Source organism: Salmo salar, chromosome 13, assembly GCF_965601325.2.
Source record: "Salmo salar chromosome 13, fSalSal1, whole genome shotgun sequence".
In the NCBI taxonomy this organism is placed as follows: Eukaryota; Metazoa; Chordata; class Actinopteri; order Salmoniformes; family Salmonidae; genus Salmo; species Salmo salar.
Window position 1 is genome coordinate 77,502,310 of NC_138303.1, and position 19,955 is coordinate 77,522,264.

The window sequence follows — 19,955 nt, forward strand, 5'->3', positions numbered from 1 at the left end:
GATGGTGTTGGAGTTGTGCTTCGCCACACAGGCATGGGTGAACAGGGAATACAGGAGGGGACTAAGCACGCACCCTTGAGGATCAGCGTGGCAGATGTGTTATCTACTCTTACCACCTGGGGGCGGCCCAGCAGGAAGTCCAGGACCCAGTTGCAGAGGGAGTTGTTTAGTCCCTGGGTCCTTAGCTTAGTGATGAGCTTTGTGAGCACTATGGTGTTGAACGCTGAGCTGTAGTCAATGAATAGCATTCTCACATAGGTGTTCCTTTTGTCCAGGTGGGAAAGGGCAGTGTGGAACGCAATTGCGTCATCTGTGGATCTGTTGGGGTGGTATGCGAATTGGAGTGGGTCTAGGGTTTCCAGGATGATGGTGTTGTGAGCCACCCACTGAGTGCAGGCAGCTTTCCTCAATTTAATCTCTTCTGGAAAATCGAATACCTAAAGGAATGCAGGTGTAGCGGAAATAATTTAAAATCACACTGATTGCTAGCTCTGCCTGAAACGCATAAGCCAAATAGTTCCCCCTTGGACCAGGGGATTTCTCTTTAGTCTAATGGTTAAGACTTCATTTCAGTTCTCGAGCGAGAGCTACCAGGTACGAATCCCACCTGTTACACAGGCTACTGTCATCTACATTCTCCTGGCTCCTCCTATCTTCATGACATTTCAAACGGTCAAATCTCTGTTTGCAAGAATTACACAAGACAAGCCAATGCTAAACAAACTGTTTTATTGAAGTAAAATACTTATGCAAAAGAAGAATATTCCAACTCATATGTTACATGGAGGTCCAGTTTGACTGGCCATGACTAATGTAGTTTCACAGGCACCTATGGAGACAGACAGTACGAGTTGATTTCAGAGGAGAGAGAGAACCAAGAGAGCTCAAACAAACACATCACATCAGAGTGATACATAGCATGCACATGGCACATTTACATATCCTCATGATCATCACCTCCAGGACATTTATGGCACTTGGTGTCAAAGGAAGGCCAAGAAGATCATTAGGGACCTCAGCCACACGAGCCACGGTCTGTTCACTCTGCTACCATCTAGCAGACAGAGAAGGTACAGGTGCATCAGTGCCAGGACCAAGACAATGAGAAACAGCTTCTATCACAAGGCCATGAGACTGTTGAACAGCCATTACTAGCCATCTACCTGCCAGGTACTCTGCCCTGCATGGTGAGACTAATGCACCATGTAAAGAGAGACATTGAACACTGGTCAATTCATATACTGTTGTTTACTCACTATGTATATATTGTATTCTCGACATGGCTCATCCTAATATACCTAATACTGTACATACCATTTTATTTTCAAAATTATTAAAGATACACACCACGTATTCATATTTATATTCTGGATTCTGACACTTCTCACTATCTACTTTGGATTGTTAATTGGACTCATTCTGACATTTATTTTTATACTTTTTTCATTATTTGTGTATTAGTATTGTTTTCGCTAGACATTCTACTGCACTGTTGGAGTTAATAACATCAGCATTTCACTGCACCTGCTATAACATATACAAATCTCTGTACACAACCAATACGTTTTTATTTGATTATCATCATTATCGACTCCACTTTCATCAATCATCATCATCATCTCAGTAGCTTCCATTTGGCATGTTAACACAGTAGGACAACAGAGCTAATGGTCTCTAGAGACACACACAGTATGACATGGGGCCTAGCAGAGGACAGGGTGGGAAGGCAATTGAGTAACAGAGGATGGTTACATGAATGAAGTCTCCAACCTTCCAGAGCTCAGAGAGATATCACACAATATGTCACAGAACGCCAAAGCAGAGCTGCATTACAATGTAACGTTGAAACAAATGATGTGACATGGATTCAGTTACAATTAATCAGACAATGAAGACTAGTGCTTGGTTTAATATGGTATTTAAAGGATATGGACATTGGACACAATATAATTTCTGATACATTTTTTCACCTCATACACTTGTCAATTCTCTCCCCGTGAACTGTAACAAAGCGTACCTCCTAATTGTGAGGGCTTAGTGCAGTATGAACATAGTTGGCAAAATGTGAAGAGTATGGCAACATAAAAAAATGACTGAATATTTGAACTGAAACCAGTTTGGAGCTAACAGTGTAAGGTAAAAACATTGAGCACATGGTCAAAAAATAAATACTGAAATAAAATGCGGATGTATTGTACAGGTAGATAATGTAAGGAAGCACCTTAATAAGGATATGGCAATTTTGAATGCCTAGCATTAGCATAGCATTACAGTCTAGACTCACAGAAGGCTATAAAAACAAGCGTTAAGAGCGCAACATAAAATAACAAAAGCAGTGAAAATCAACAGATAAATATTAAAAGGGTAAGCAAACATCCCTGAACCCTTTAAAGTCAATGTACTGTAGCGTGTGTGACACATGAACCTGACAAGGACATGACATGATTTCCGCTTCACAGATAGAGCCTTTTCACATAGGAAACAGCTCAGTCCATGACTCAATACAAGACAAGCACTTCATTAGTTTTGACCCATTATTGTACACATACATTACATGGCCAAGAATATGTGGACACCTGCTCGTCAAACATCTCATTCCATCTCAGTCCCACTGTAGCTCAGTTGGTAGAGCATGGCGCTTGCAACGCCAGGGTTGTAGGTTCGATTCCCACGGGGGGCCAGTATGTAAAAATGACATAAAAATGTATGCACTCTACTGTAAGTCGCTCTGGATAAGAGCGTCTGCTAAATGACTTAAATGTAAATGTAAAATCATGGGAATTAATATGGAGTTGGTCCCCCCTTTGCAGCTATAACAGCCTCCACTCTTCTGGGAAGGCTTTACACTAGATGATGGAACATTGCTGAGGGGACTTGCTTCCCTTCAGCCACAAGAGCATTATTGAGGTTGGGTACTGATGTTGGGCGATTTGGCCTGGCTTGCAGTCAGCGTTCCAATTCAATCCAAAGGTGTTTGATGCGGTTGAGGTCAGGGCTCTGTGCAGGCCAGTCAAGTTCTTTCACACCAATCTTGACAAACTATTTCTGTATGGACCTCACTTTGTGCACAGGGTCCATTGTCATGCTGAAACAGGAAAGGGCACCTGTTACCACAAAGTTGGAAGCACAGAATCATGTACAATATGCTGTAGCGTTAAGATTTCCCTTCACTGGAACTAGGGGGCCTAGCCCAAACCATGAAAAACAGCCCCAGACCATTATTCCTCCTCCACCAAACTTTACAGTTGGCACTATGCATTCGGGTAGGTAGCGTTCTCCTGGCATCCGGCAAGCCCAGTTTCGTCCGTCAGACTGCCAGATGGAAACCCATTTCATGAAGCTCCCGACGAACAGTTCTTGTGCTGACGTTGCTTCCAGAGGCAGTTTGGAACTGAGTAGTGAGCGTTGCAACCGAGGACAGATGATTTTTACGCGCTATGCACTTCAGCACTCGGTGGTCCCATTCTGTGAGCTTGTGTGGCCTACCACTTCGCGGCTTTCCACAATAACAGCACTTACAGTTGACCGGGGCAGCTCTAGCAGGGCAGAAATGTTCCGAACTGACAGGAAACATCCTATGACAGTGCCACGTTGATTTCACTGAGCTCGTCAGTAGTATGGGCCATTCAAACGCCAATGTCTGTCTATGGAGATTGCATGGCGGTGTGCTCGATTTTATACACCTGTCCGCAACGTGTGTGGCTGAAATAGCCGAATCAACTAATTTGAAGGGGTGGCTACATACTTATGGCCATGTAGTGTATATTGTAGTTTGACTTATGTTGTATTCATCCCTTTCAGTGCTTTAATTGTTGGCACTCTACTGTACTAACTACGGCATTCTTTACTGAGGTAAAAAATTAAGTATGTGTTTGGCAAAATGTAACTGTTCTCATACCCACTGTCAAAACCTGTTTAGTGCTCTCCTGTTGTGCTTGGGAAACTAAAAGAGATTTAGACAACCTCCTGACATTCAGAGATCGTTCAGAGAACTCCCTTTAGTACAGTAGCATGTTCACTCATCATGAGCAGTACCTTACCCACTGGGCACAGACATCAGTTCAACATTTAGTTTTGAGTTACATTTGGTTGAGTTGTCAACTAATGTGAATTCAACACAAAATCTCACCATGTCATTGGATTTTGAATAAAAGTTGGGTGAAAAATCCAGTCAGTTTTCCACGTTAATTCAACATCACGTTGAATGTCTTTGTTTGAAATTACTTGGAAACAACATTGATTTAACCAGTTCTTGCCTATGTGGGTACCCACTTTGCACACCATGTAATCTCAACGTGGAGAATTCTAGAAATCGTCAGGGAGGTACTCAGATCCAGACTCATTGCGGAGAAAAAACTAACATTTGTGGGCATGGCGTAGCGTTTGGCTGGAGCGAAGGGTTTGGGTAGCCAGGCAAGAAAATCTCCACATCCCTTGAACATGCACACTTTCTATGATTACATAAGACATTTGTTACAGTAACCTCAATGTGGCCAGGGATGTGATACTCATTTTAAAGTTGAATAAATAGTGTTACATTAGTTGGTAAGAGCCTTAACTTTAAGCTATTTACTGTATTACAAAAGCAATATTGAATTGTGTTTGGTTGACAACGCAAACAAAAACATTTAAAGGAAATATCTGCTGCTTGTATAGTTCCATCTGAGCCACTGGCTTAATCCTATTCTCTAACTTTTATTTTCTGTTGAGATGGAGACCTGAATCCCACAATTAATTTGTTAACTGATCGACAAGTTAATAGGATATTTACTGTATTGCAAAAATATTGAATTGTGCTTGGTTGTCAACGCAACCAAATAGACATTTGAAGGAGATGAGTCCTTGGATAGTTTCGTCCGTGCCACTGTCTGGCTTTAATTCCATTTTGTCTCCAAATGTATACTTACAATTTGAATTTATAGGGCTAAATCAGATAAAACATTAAATGCACTTTAAATAGTTTGATGTCATTGTTTAATTTAGATTTTTGGTTGAGATGGAGACATGAATCCAACTTTATATTTTACTAACTTGTAGATTCCATTTGAAATCAACCAAAGCTTGAATCCCGTGTTGAATTGAAACAATAGCTGTTGATGACTTTAGAAATGCTATATAGGCCTAAATATCATCATTGATGATATATGGTCATATTTCATTTGCTCTATTAAACCTACCCTTGACTTTGATAGCAACAGTGAATCTATCAACAATCATTCTCACGATAGCACATTAGTAACATTCGGTGACATATCAAAGTTTAGCAGGGCTGGGCTTGGTAAAAAAATGTGCGTCAATCTAATTAACAAACCAAAAAATCCCAATTAAAATCCATCAGTTTCAGTTTTTTTTTGCATGGGCTGCATCTCAATCCACTGTATCCGCCTATGTCGGCCTTCCGCCACTGCAGTAGAAAATGGCAGAGCTACGGTGCTGTTTGTCAGACCAGGACACATCCCAAAAATCATTCTTCTTACAAAAACGTCTGAACGGTTTGGCCTACTAATGAATATAACCACTCTATGGTAAGATGAAACTAAAGAACACACTGGTTTTGCTCTACAATCCCCACAAGTCACGGGACCGGTCTGAATGTAACCCAGTACCAGTTTTTCAAAAATGAATGGAAGGTTGGCGGTAGTTTTGTGCCAACAATAATAGGGGTTAAAAAAACAAAAATATTTCCTGAGCTTTCTTATATCTCCTATAAATAGGACAGACACATCAAAACCTTATTCCTTATCTGTCTGTTTTCCCACGTATGAATGCGTTGCTCAATGCGCTATAGTGGTGAAGGCCAAAATCAATGGGGGGATACCTACAGGGGTCCTAAAATTCTAAATCACAGAGCTAAATGATCCATCATATGACTATCTTAAAACAATTCCATATGCTAGCTTAGTAGAACCCCCCCGCCTACAGTTGTTTTCTTATAGTGGATATTGCGTTGAAGATCTGATGTTTCAAAGATACAAATTCAACATATTTTGAAAATTGGTTATTATGATATATTCCTGTGGTTGAAATAACAACAGTTGATAACTTTTTTCAAATCCAATGTATTTTCCACGTCACAATACGTTGACAAATTACGTTGAAACAACGCTGCCTTAACCAGTTTGTGCCAAGTGGGTACAGAGTCTAGTGGTTATGGTAACATATGGACACGTGCGTACACACACACACACACACACACACACACACACACACACACACACAAAAAAAAACATCAGTGCATTGCAAGAAGAAAGTGTCAGAGGTGTTCCATGGATGCAGAGACAGACAGAGAGAAGCCCTCCCTCTCACAGTGTGTAAGCCTGGCTCAGGAGCACATCGTAAAGAGAAATCATACTAATCTTACTTTCAGTCCTATTCTAGTTTCATGGTGGAACTGTTATTGTTGTAACTTTACACTGGTAAAAAAAACATTGCAAAATAAACAAAAGTAGCATAACTTTACACTGTACAGTACGGTTATAGACTGGAATGTAGGCAAGTTAATTTGAGAATCACATACAATAAAACATGATTTGATAATGAGAGACGGGGATGTTAAGAGGAGTTTGGGAGTCTCTTCCAATTTCCGTCGGAGTGCTGCGCTTTACATTGAGATGGTTTGACCTCTCGGTGACCCCTCTCTTCCCCTTTGAACCTTCTTCCTCCTCTTCCTCAGTCTGATAGTCTCGGGTAAGGAGGGTTCAGAGGGTGATACCATAGTCCCATAGTCTGTCAGGGAGCTCAGTCCCCCAGTCCTATTATAGTCCCACATTTACAAGGAGAATCCCACTGAGTTACACGATGCAGAGAAACACATCAGCATGGCAAAGGAACACATGAGGTACAGCAGAGGGAGGGAGAGAGAGACGCAGCTTGGTCTCAACCTACTTGACAGACAGCTTTGTTAGATTTTATAAAATATGGTAATTATATAGAGTACCATAAACCATCAAAGGAACCTTGAATGGGAAGGAATTAATCATAAAAAATATTTGGAGGATGAAAACAAACCGGTTTGGTCATAAGTGCATCGCTTAATTAAACTCAAGTGCTCTGTGACAAACGTGTAGCCATCTAGAGGATGTCATGGTAGAGGAAACGCAAGGCCATTCTTGGCTATCCACGTCTTATGAAAAAGGTCATTTCTTACAACTGAATTACCGTACTACAATGCAGTTTTTTTTTTTGTCAATTCACTTCTCTAGCTCCTAATATGGTTGGGAACTAACATGCTTTCTACCTAAACTCAGATTCATAGGAAGATACACTTAGGACTTTAGAGGCGAGTGTCACAAATTATACACTTGTTTGCACTTACATATGCATTGTTTAGTCATATCTATTTGGTTTATATCAAGTGTCTCTAGATTGAACCCTAGAATGTACATAATGTATCACCTCATACCAAAAGTTCACCTTAGTCTTCCATTTCCTTTAAGCCTACAGTTCACAACATTCCTAATTTGATTGCCTAGAATTACATTAAGTAAATAAAAATAAAATATAAATATAAAAATAGTTGTGGACGTACACTTTTCATTCATCCCCCATTCAGAAACACTTAGCAATCTGAGCACGGTCAACACTTTTTAAAAGAGAAAGAAAATGAGAAAGAAAAGCTGACAACACTATCAACAGATGATGGGGGGGGGGGGGGTAACCACATAGCAGTGTTAGGCTTACCTGTTGTTGCCTCCTATGATGGGTTCTGAATAATGACCACATTTAAATGACATGGACTTTATGGCTATATACTGAAAATATACATTCCAATATTTATATAGAACTATCTTAAAGATACAAATGTGCAAAATTTGTAAACAAATGTGATCCTTGGTGTAGTTGGTAGGAGGGAGCTCAGTCACAGCCTGGTGGGCTCCTCGTCACTGTCGCTGCAGTTCCCACAACAGTCCTGACAGGGGGTGATACAGAACACATTTATCAGGAGGCCCAATGAGAAGTTAATGAGGAAAACATTGGAGCATTGATAAGGAGACAGGACACCAATATGTAAGCTTCAGGAGCATGATGTACTACAGTACCCATACTGCTTGGTGTGAGATCTTACACAGAGCATGGTGGGTGATATAGTACATAACAATGCTAAAATAGGTGTATTCTGGTTTATCAAAAAATCCCAGTAGTCAATAAGAATACATACACTTACAGCCAAAAACATACAGAGACCTATCAAAAATAAGATACAATGTAGAGTCAATGACACAAATAATACTGAGGCTTTATGTTTAATAAGGTTGAGGAGCTCACCTGTCTCCCAAAGAGCCTCTGCAGCAGCCCTTGTTTAGGTGGTGGCGAGGGCTGTCCTCTCCAGTCCAGGTCCGGGGGAACTGTCCCGTCCGTGTGAAACACATTGAGCTCCTGAAAGCACTCAGACTCGATCATCTAGAAACAGAAGAAACAACATTGATCGCAACATCAAACCTAAAATCCATCGTTACACAGCTTCTTTGATAAAGGGGCATATCAGGGTAAAGGGGACTTTGAGATGCGTACCAAATGGCACCCTATTCCCTACATTGTGCCCTACTTTTGACCAGAGCCCTATGAGCCCTGGGCAGAAGTAGTGGACTACATAGGGAATATTTTGGGGCAGACACCAAGTGTTTTTTTGGCAGGCTACTGACCAGCACATTAGTATGATAAAAGTGAAGGCCATCTTGATAGGACGGGGAAGTGAAAGCATCCAAATATAGAGCTCATTTGCCCAGTGTCTTTGTCGGACATAGCTGATAGGAAAATAATTGACTGACACTCTTCATCTTCGAAATGACTAAAAGTGTTTTAAAATGGGCTGATGACAAATCAAACCACGGCAGTCATTTTTGGTACAGATTGCTTCCTTTTGGTGTGTGCGTGTGTGACCTCTGACCTCCATCTGCCAGGGGATGGACACGCTGCCTGTAGACACTTTACAGTAGAAGGAGTCATCTTTGGGCTCCAACTCCACCCCCTTGACTGTGGAGAACTGCTCGATGTCCAGCACGTCCTTACAGTAAATGGCCTGGGGCTGGGGAAGCAAACAACATTGTATGTCTACTGTATATCATGTGTTGCATGCACTGTACATTTATGTAATCATGTGCTCTGACAATGCCTTCTTAATTACTCGAGGGTATTAATAACGTCACATGGTATATACAGTGGGTATCATAAGTATGAATCTCCATTGGATTTCTTCACATTTTGTGTTAAAGGGAAATTAAATCTGATTTAACAATTTTTTTGTCAACAATCTACACAAAATACTCTGTCAAAGTGGAAGATTATTTTTTTTTTCAAGATAATTAAAAATACAACACTAATATACAAAAGTATGTGGACACCGCTTAAAATTAGCAGATTTGGCTATTTCAGCCACACCCGTTGCTGACAGATGTATAAAATCGAGCACACAGCCACGCAATCTCCATAGACGAACATTGGCAGTAGAATGGCTTTACTGAAGAGCTCAGTGACTTTCAATGTGACACCGTCACCTTTCCAACAAGTCAGTTCATCAAATTTCTGCCCTGCTAGAGCTGCTCCGGTCAACTGTAAGTGCTGTTATTGTGAAGTGGAAACGTCTAGGAGCAACAACGGCTCAGCTGCGAAGTGGTAGGCCACACAAGCTCACAGAAAGAGACCGCTGAAGTGCAGAAAAATCATCTGTCCTCGGTTGCAACACTTACTACCGAGTTCCAAACCGCCTCTGGAAGCAACTTCAGCACAATAACTGTTTGGCGGGAGATTCATAAAATGGGTTTCCATAGCCGAGCAGCTGCAGACAAGCCTAAGATCACCATGCGCAATGCCAAGTGTTGGCTGGAGTGGTGTAAAGCTCGCCGCCACTGGACTCTGGAGAAGTGGAAACGCGTTCTCCGGAGTGATGCCAGGAGAACGCTACCTGTCCAACTGTAAAGTCTGGTGGAGGAGGAATAATGGTTTGGGGCTGTTTTTCATGGTTTGGGCTAGGCCCCTTAGTTCCAGTGAAGGGAAATCTTAATGCTACAGCATACAATGACATTCTAGACGATTCTGTGCTTCCAACTTTGTGGCAACAGTTTGGGGAAGGCCCTTTCCTGTTTCAGCATGACAATGCCCCCGTGCACAAATGCAAGGTCCATACAGAAATGGTTTGTCAAGATTTGTGTGGAAGAACTTGACATCCCTAGCCGCGTCCTCAGAGCATGCGCAGACCAGCTGGCTGGTGTGTTTACGGACATATTCAATCAATCCCTATCCCAGTCTGCTGTCGCCACATGCTTCAAGATGGCCACCGTTGTTCTTGTTACCAAGAAAACAAAAAGGTAACTGAACTAAATATCACCCTGTAGCACTCACTTCTGTCATCATGAAGTGCTTTGAGAAACTAGTCAAGGATCATATCACCTCCACCCTACCTGTAACCCTAGACCCACTTCAATTTGCTTACCGACCCAATAGGTCCACAGACGATGCAATCGCCATCACACTGCCCTATCCCATCTGGAAAACAGGAATACCCTATGTAAGAATGCTGTTCATTGACTACAGCTCAGCATTCAACACCATAGTACCCTCCAAACTCATCATTAAGCTTGAGACCCTGGGTCTCGACCCTGTCCTGTGCAACTGGGTCCTGGACCCCCAGGTGGTGAAGGTAGGAAACAACATCTCCACTCCGCTGATCCTCAACACTGAGGCCCCACAAGGGTGCGTTCTCAGCCACCTCCTGTACTCCCTGTTCACCCATAACTGCGTGGCCATGCACACCTCCAACTCAATCATCAAGTTTGCAGACGACACAAGTGGTAGGCTTGATTACCAACAACGACGAGACAGCCTACAGGGAGGAGGTGAGGGCCCTCGGAGTGTGGTGTCAGGAAAATAACCTCTCACTCAATGTCAGCAAAACAAAAAAGAGATGATCGTGGACTTCAGGAAACAGCAAAGGGAGCACCCCCCTATCCACATCAACGGGACAGCAGTTGAGAAGGTGGAAAGTTAAGTTGCTCAGTGTTCATATCACAGACAAACTGAAATGGTCCACGCACACAAACAGTGTGGTGATGAAGGCGCAACAGTGCCTCTTCAACCTCAGGAGGCTGAAAAAATGTGGCTTGTCACCGAAAACCCTCACTAACTTTTACAGATGCACAATTGAGAGCATCCTGTCGGGCTGTATCACCACCTGGTACGGCAACTGCACCGCCCACAACTGCAAGGCTCTCCAGAGTGTGGTGCGGTCTGCACAACGCATCACCGGGGGCAAACTACCTGTCCTCCAGGACACCTACACCACCCGATGTCACAGGAAGGCAAAAAAGATCATCAAGGACAATGCCTGTTCAAACCGCTACCATCCAGAAGGCGAGGTCAGTACAGGTGCATCAAAGCTGGGACAGAGAGATTGAAAAACCGCTTCTATCTCAAGGCCATCAGATTGTTAAACAGACACCACTAGCACAGAGAGGCGGCTGCCTACCTACAGACTTGAAATCATTGGCCACTTTAATAAACGGAACACTAGTCACTTCAATGCCACTTTAAAAATGTTTACATATCTCGCATTACTCATCTCATATGTATATAATGTATACTGTATCCTTCACCATCTATTCTTTACTATCTATTGCATCTTAGCCGCTCTGTCACTGCTCATCCATATATTTTATACTTATATATTCTTATCCCATTCCTTTACCAGATTGTGTGTATTAGGATTTGTTGTGGAATTGTTAGATACTGCTGGACTGTCGGATCTAGAAGCATAAGCATTTCACTACACTCGCAATGACATCTGCTAAACATGTGTATTTGACCAATAAAATTTGATTTGATTTGACTAGCCTGCACAGAGCCCTGACCTCAACCCCATCGAACACCTTTGGGATGAATTGGAACGCCGGATCCGAGCCAGGCCTAATAGCCCAACATCACTAATGCTCTTGTGGCTGAATGGAAGCAAATCCCCACAGCAGTGTTCCAACATCTAGTGTAAAGCCTTCCCAGAAGAGTGGAGGATGTTATAGCAGCAAAGGGGGGACCAACTCTATATTAATGCCCAAGATTTTGGAATGAGATGTTCGATGAGCAGGTGTCCACATACTTTTAGTCATGTACAGTGATTAGATAAGTATTCACCCTCCTGAGTAACATGCTAGAAACACCTTTGGCAGTGATTACAGCTGTGAGTCTTCTAGGGTAACTATGAACTTTGCACACCTGCACTGTGCTATATATATATATATATTATTTTCAACATTCTTTTTCAAGCTCTGTCAAGGTGTTAGGGGTCATGGCTAGACAGCTATTTTCAAGTCTTGCCATAGATGCCTGTGCCATTAAACCCCTACAACTCATCCAGAACGCCGCAGCCCGTCTGGTGTTCAACCTTCCCAAGTTCTCTCACGTCACCCCCCTCCTCCGCTCTCTCCACTGGCTTCCAGTTGAAGCTCGCATCTGCTACAAGACCATGGTGCTTGCCTACGGAGCTGTGAGGGGAACGGCACCTCCGTACCTTCAGGCTCTGATCAGGCCCTACACCCAAACAAGGGCACTGCGTTCATCCACCTCTGGCCTGCTGGCCCCCCTACCTCTGCGGAAGCACAGTTCCCGCTCAGCCCAGTCAAAACTATTCGCTGCTCTGGCACCCCAATGGTGGAACAAGCTCCCTCACGACACCAGGACAGCGGAGTCAATCACCACCTTCCGTAGACACCTGAAACCCCACCTCTTTAAGGAATACCTGGGATAGGATAAAGTAATCCTTCTAACCCCCCCCCAAAAAAAATATATATATAGATGTACTATTGTAAAGTGGTTGTTCCACTGGATATCATAAGGTGAATGCACCAATTTGTAAGTCTGGATAAGAGCGTCTGCTAAATGACGTAAATGTAAAATGTAAATGTAGATTTTTAAGCAGATTTAAGTCAAAACTGTAACTTAGCCACTCAGGAACATTCAGTCTTATTGGTAAATAACTTCAGTGCAGAGTTGGTCTTGTGTTGTAGGTTATTGTCCCACTAGAATGTGAATTTCTCTCCCAGTGTCTGGAGTAAAGCTGATTTTTTAAAAACCTTTATTTAACTAGGCAAGTCAGTTAAGAACAAATTCTTATTTACAATGACGGCCTACCAAAAGGCAAAAGGTCTCCTGCGGGGACAGGAGCTGGGATTAAAAATATGAAATACAAATATAGGACAAAACACACATCACGACGAGACACCACAACACTACATAAAGAGAGACCTAAGACAACAACATATCATGGCAGCAACACATGAAAACACAGCATGGTAGCAACACAACATGACAATAACATGGTAGCAACACAACATGGCAGCAGCACAACACAAAACATGGTACAAACATTATTGGGTACAGACAACAGCACAAAGGGAAAGAAGGTAGAGACAACAATACATCACGCGAAGCAGCCACAACTGTCAGTAAGAGTGTCCATGATTGAGTCTTTGAATGAAGAGATGTAGATAAAAGCGGTCCAGTTTGAGTGTTTTTTGCAGCTCGTTCCAGTCGTTAGCTGCAGCAAACTGAAAAGAGGAGTGACCCAGAGATGTGTGTGCTTTGGGGACCTTTAACAGAACATGACTTCCTGAACGGGTGTTGTATGTGGAGGATGAGGGCTGCAGTAGATATCTCAGATAGGGGGGGAGTGAAGCCTAATATGGTTTTATAAATAGGCATCAACCAGTGGGTCTTGCGACAGGTATACAGAGATGACCAGTTTACAGAGTAGTATAGGGCGCAGTGACGTGTCCTATAAGGAGTATTGGTGGCAAATCTGATGGCCGAATAGTAAAGAACATCTAGACGCTCGAGAGCACCCTTACCTGCCGATCTATAAATTACATCTCCATAATCTAGCATGGGTAGGATGGTCATCTGAATCTGGGTTAGTTTGGCAGCTGGGGTGAAAGAGGAGCGATTACGATAGAGGAAACCAAATCTAGATTTAAGCTTTGATATGTGCTGAGAGAAGGACAGTATACCGTCTAGCCATAGTCCCAAGTACTTGTATGAGGTGACTACCTCAAGCTCTAAACCCTCAGCGGCAGTAATCTCACCGGTGGGGAGAGGGGCATTCTTCTGACCAAACCACATGACCTTTGTTTTGGAGGTGTTCAGAACAAGGTTAAGGGCAGAGAAAGCTTGTTGGACACTAAGAAAGCTTTGTTTTAGAGCGTTTAACACAAAATCCGAGGAGGGGCCAGCTGAGTTTAAGACTATCATCTGCATATAAATGGATGAGAGAGCTTCCTACTGCTTGAGCTGTGTTATTAACTAATGCAGGTTTTCAACTAGGATTTTCTTTTTATCCCGAAAAATTCCCCAGTCTTTGCCGACAACAAGCATACCCATATCATGATACAGCCACCATCATGCTTGAAAATAAAGAGGCAGTTACTCTGTGATGTGTTGTGTTGGATTTGCCCCAAACATAAGGCTTTGTATTTAGGCCTTGTTTTTTTGCAGTATTACTTTAGTGCAGTGGAATTCTTTTTCAGCGGGGACCCCATTTTTCACGGCAGAATTTCTGGGGACCCCATTTTTTTCACAATCATTTCTTGCGACCCCACCACACCCCAAATCTAATGACACAACCTTAAAATCTGTACATTTTCGATTTTTATATCAACAAGCTTAAATTCTGATAATTTTGATCTTATCAAAATGAAAAGAATCCAATAAATACATTTACTCAACAAAATTGCATGTTTTAAATTAGCTTTCTCAAAAACGTTTGTATATATTCCCATACAATAATCAGTTTTCTTAATATTTTTTCGTAGTTGAATTTTGCTGACCCCAAAGCAGTTCTTCTGTCGTGAACCCCGACTTTAATACCACTGCTTTGGAGAGACTGTTGGCGCCGACGGAGATGGCAGCATTGTGACTAGCTCTTAAGAAAACAAAATACTGCAAAGTTTCCTATGTACTATTTTTTTACGTTATTAGCTCAGGAAATGTTTTGTGTCATTACATACAGCCGGGAAGAACTATTGGATATTAGAGTGGTGGTAACTCACCAGAACTACCAGCATTATGATGTGAATGATATACCGCTTTCCTGGAAACAGGCTCAGATCCCCATCATTTGCGTGAAGAGAAGGCGGAGATAAAGGGGCTGGAGGGCAGGCTGCCTTCTGAGAATTCGTAGGCGATCGAATAAACCCTCACTGCCTTCCATTCTGCTAGCAAACGTGCAATCATTGGAAAATAAAATCGATGACCTATGCGGAAAATGGGACATTAAACTGCAATATCTTATGCTTCACGGAGTCGTGGCTGAACAACAACATTGGTTATACGTTGTATCGGCAGGATAGAACAGTGGCGTCTGGTGGGGGCGGCAGACTATGTACAAGGGGCGGCAGACTATGTATTTTTGTAAATAATAGCTGGTGCACAATATCTAAGGAAGTCTCGAGGTTTTGCTTGCCTGAGGTAGAGTATCTCATGATAAGCTGTAGACCACACTATCTACCTAGAGAGTTTATCTGTATTTTTTGTAGCTGTCTACATACCACCACAGACTGATGCTGGCACTAAGTCCGCACTCAAAGAGCTGTATTCCACCATAAGTAAACAGGAAAACACTCACCCAGAGGCGGCGCTCCTAGTGGTGGGGGACTTTAATGCGGGGAAACTTAAATCAGTCTTACCAAATTTCTATCAGCATGTTAAATGTGCAACCAGAGGGAAAACAAACTCTGGACCACCTTTACTCCACACACAGTGACGCATACATTTGCAATTTGGCAAATCTGACAATAATTCTATCCTCCTGATTCCTGCTTACAAGCAAACATTAAAGCAGGAAGCGCCAGTGACTAGATCAATAAAAAATTTGCCAGATGAAGCAGATGCTAAGCTACAGGACTGTTTTGCTAGCACAGACTGGAATATGTTCCGGGATTCCTCCGATGGCATTGAGGAGTACACCACATCAGTCATTGGCTTCATCAATAAGTGCATCGATGACATCATCCCCACAGTGACTGTACGTATATACCCCGACCAGAAACCATGGATTACAGGCAACATCCGCACTGAGCTAAAGGCTAGAGCTGCCGCTTTCAAGGAGGGGGACTCTAACCTGGAACTTTATAAGAAATCCTGCTATGCCCTCTGATGAACCATCAAACAGGCAAAGCGTCAATACAGGACTAAGATTGAATCGTACTACTCTGGCTCTGACGCTCGTCGGATGTGGCAGGGCTTGCAAACCATTACAGACTACAAAGGGAAGCACAGCCGAGAGCTGCCCAGTGACACGAGCCTACCAGACGAGCTAAACTTCCTCTATGCTCGCTTCGAGGCAAATAACACTGAAACATGCATGAGAGCACCAGCTGTTCCGGGAAGTCTGTGTGATTACGCTCTCCGCAGCCGATGTGAGTAAGACCTTTAAACAGGTCAACATTCACAAGGCTGCAGGGCCAGACGGACTACCAGGACGTGTACTGCGAGCATGACCAACTGGCAAGTGTCTTCACTGACATTTTCAACCTCTCCCTGCTCGAGTCTGTAATACCAACATGTTTTAAGCAGACCACCATAGTCCCTGTGCCCAAGAACACTAAGGTAACCTGCCTAAATGACTACCGACCCGTAGCACTCACGTCTGTAGCCATGAAGAACTTTGAAAGGCTGGTCATGGCTCACATCAACACCATTATCCCAGAAACTCTAGACCCACTCCAATTTGCATACCGCACCAACAGATCCACAGATGATGCAATCTCTATTGCACTCCACACCTGGACAAAAGGAACACTACCATTCAAAAGTTTGGGGTCACTTAGAAATGTTCCTGGTTTTTAAAGAAAAGCACATTTTTTGTCCATTAAAATAACATCAAATTGATTACAAATACAGTGTAGACATTGTTAATGTTGTAAATGACTATTGTAGCTGGAAACGGCAGATTTTTTATGGAATATTTACATAGGCGTACAGAGGCCCATTATCAGCAAACATCACTCCTGTGTTCCAATGGCACGTTGTGTTAGCTAAGCCAAGTTCATCATTTTAAAAGGCTATTTGATCATTAGAAAACCCTTTTGCAATTATGTTAGCATGCTGAAAATTGTTGTTCTGATTAAAGAAGCAATAAAACTGGCCTTCTTTTGACTAGTTGAGTATCTGGAGCATCAGCATTTCTGGGATCGATTACAGGCTCAAAATGGCCAGAAACAAAGGACTTTCTTATGAAACTCGTCAGTCTATTCTTGTTCTGAGAAATGAAGGCTATTGCATGGGAGAAATTGCCAAGAAACTAAAGATCTCGTACAGCGCTGTGTACTACTCTCTTCACAGAACAGCGCAAACTGGCTCTAGCCAGAATAGAAAGAGGAGTGGGAGGCCCCGGTGCACAACTGAGCAAGAGGACAAGTACATTAGTGTCTAGTTTGAGAAACAGACGCCTCACAAGTCCTCAACTGCCAGCTTCATTAAATAGAGGCGACTCCGGGATGCTAGCCTTCTAGGCAGAGTTGCAAAGAAAAAGCCATATCTCAGACTGGCCAATGAAAAGAAAAGATTAAGATGGGCAAAATAACACAGACACGGACAGAGGAACTCTGCCTAGAAGGCCAGCATCCTGGAGTCGCCTCTTCACTGTTGACGTTGAGACTGGTGTTTTGCGGTATTATTTAATGAAGCTGTCAGTTCAGGACTTGTGAGGCGTCTGTTTCTCAAACAAGACATTATATTCTTCGCGTCAGACTCATTAAAGAACAAATCTACATCCAGGTCGAGGTGAGTAATCGCTGTTCTGATATCCAGAAGCTATGTTTGGTCATAAAAGAAGGTAGAATCAACATTATGAACAAAATAAGTTACAAACAATGCGAAAAAACACACACAATAGCACAATTGGTTTGGAGCCCGTAAAACGGCAGCCATCCCCCCTCCGGCACCATTCTTCAGGTTGACACTACAAGATCTGTACACCTGTATTTGGGGATTTTCTCCCATCCTTCTCAAGGTCTGTCAGTTTGTATTTCCCCACTAAGAGGTTATGAAATTGTGAAAATGATAATGGCCTTTAAGTGTAAGAGCAGTTTGTAAAGACCACCTGAAATTGAATCCTGTTTTGGTGGGACGGAGTTTTGGCCTGCCTGGCGACTTCACCAGGCAGTATAAATTAATAGACCAATAAAAGTTTCCAATAACAGCTTGTTTTCAGATTATATATCCCTCCCATAATCTTGACCAATTAATCCCTTCAGTCAGACCACTCGCAGCCAGGTCTGGCAAAATTCTTGCTTGAGATATTGCTCTTTGATAAGAAGCTATTTTCGTCTCTTTTTAACCATTTAAAAAAACAATGTAAGGTACTTAATTGTTACCCAGAAATTATTTGATACCGAGATAGAAACAGCTGCCTTTAAAGAGATATTCAATGACTGATTTGATCTACCAATCACTGCCCTTTGAGGCTTCCAAAAAGCTCTCTGGTCTTTGTAGTTGAGTCTGTGCTTGAAATGCATTCGGAAAGTATTCAGACCCTTTGACTTTTTCCACATTTTGTTATAGCCTTATTATACAATTGATTAAATATTTTTTTCCCCTCATCGATCTACACACAATACCCCATCATGACAAAGCAAAAACAGTTTTTTTGACATTTTTGGAAATGTATTTTAAAAATAAACTGATATTACATTTACATAAATATTCAAACCCTTTACTCAGTACTTTGTTGAAGCACCTTGGCAATGATTAGTCTCTTGTCTTCTTGGGTATGACACTACAAGCTTGGCACACATGTATTTGGGGAGTTTCTCCCATTCCTCTCTGCAGATCCAATCAAGCTCTGTCAGGTTGGATGGGAGCGTCACTGCACAGCTATTTTCAGGTCTCTCCAGAGATGTTAGATCGGGTTCAAGTCCGGGCTCTGGCTGGGCCACTCAAGGACATTCAGAGACGTGTCTCGAAGCCACTCCTGCATTGTCTTGGCTGTGTGCTTAGAGTCATTGTCCTGTTGGAAGGTGAACCTTTGCTCCAGTCTAAGGTCCTGAGTGCTCTGGAGCAGGTTTCCATCAAGGATCTCGCTCTACTTCGCTCTGTTCATCTTTGCCTCATTGCTGACTAGTCTCCCAGTCCCTGCCGCTGAAAAACATCCCCACAACATGATGCTGCCACCACGATTCACCGTAGGGATGGTGCCATGTTCCCTACAGACGTGACGCTTGGCATTCAGGCCAAATAGTTACATTTTTATTTATTTTATTCAACCTTTATTTAACTAAGCAAGTCAGTGAAGAACAAATTATTATTTACAGTGACAGCCTACAACAGCCAAACCCGGCAATCTTGGATTCATCAGACCAGAGAATCTTGTTTCTCATGGTCTGAGAGTCCTTTAGGTGCCTTTTGGCAAACTCGAATTGGGCTGTCAATGTGCCATTTACTGAGGAGCAGCTTCCATCTGGCCACTCTACTATTAAGGCCTGATTGGTGGAGTGCTGCAGAGATGGTTGTCCTATCTCCACAGAGGACATCTGGAGCTCTGTCAGAGTCACCATCGGGTTCTTGGTTACCTCCCTGACCAAGGCCCTTCTCCCCCGATAGCTCAGCTCTAGGAAGAGTCTTGGTGGTTCCAAACTTCTTCCATTTAAGAATTATGGAGGCCACTGTGTTCTTTGGGACCTTCAATGCTGCAGAATTATTTTGGTACCCTTCCCCAGATCTGTGCCTCGACACAATCCTGTCTCAGAGTGCAACAGACAATTTCTTCGACCTGTTGGGTTCTTAGAATATGAAAATATACTTATTCATGTCACTGATGTAGTGCTGAGGTTTAGAGGGTTTTTACATCAGAGTGAATGGTTATCTCTAGGAGCCAGATGGCTTTGGAATGTGCTGGGTGGATAGGAGGAAGACACAGGATTGCTATAGGGGAAATGGGTGGACATCTGTGGATTAGGCAAATGAGGGGTTGAGGT

At 42.7% G+C, this 19,955-nt stretch overlaps 1 protein-coding gene across 1 annotated transcript in view; it reads right to left on the bottom strand.

Annotated features, from left to right (window-relative positions):
* Window positions 1–712: 712 nt before the first annotated feature.
* LOC106568006 (G protein-coupled receptor kinase 6) overlaps window positions 713–19,955 on the bottom strand; it is a 61,909-nt gene continuing 42,666 nt past the window's right edge. The window contains exons 14-16 of the mRNA XM_014137981.3: window positions 8,888–9,025; window positions 8,266–8,400; window positions 713–7,909 (exon numbers count right to left, since the gene is read on the bottom strand). Coding sequence (XP_013993456.1) covers window positions 7,859–7,909; window positions 8,266–8,400; window positions 8,888–9,025 — 324 coding nt within the window. The 3' untranslated portion in view covers window positions 713–7,858. The remainder of the gene's footprint in view (window positions 7,910–8,265; window positions 8,401–8,887; window positions 9,026–19,955) is intronic.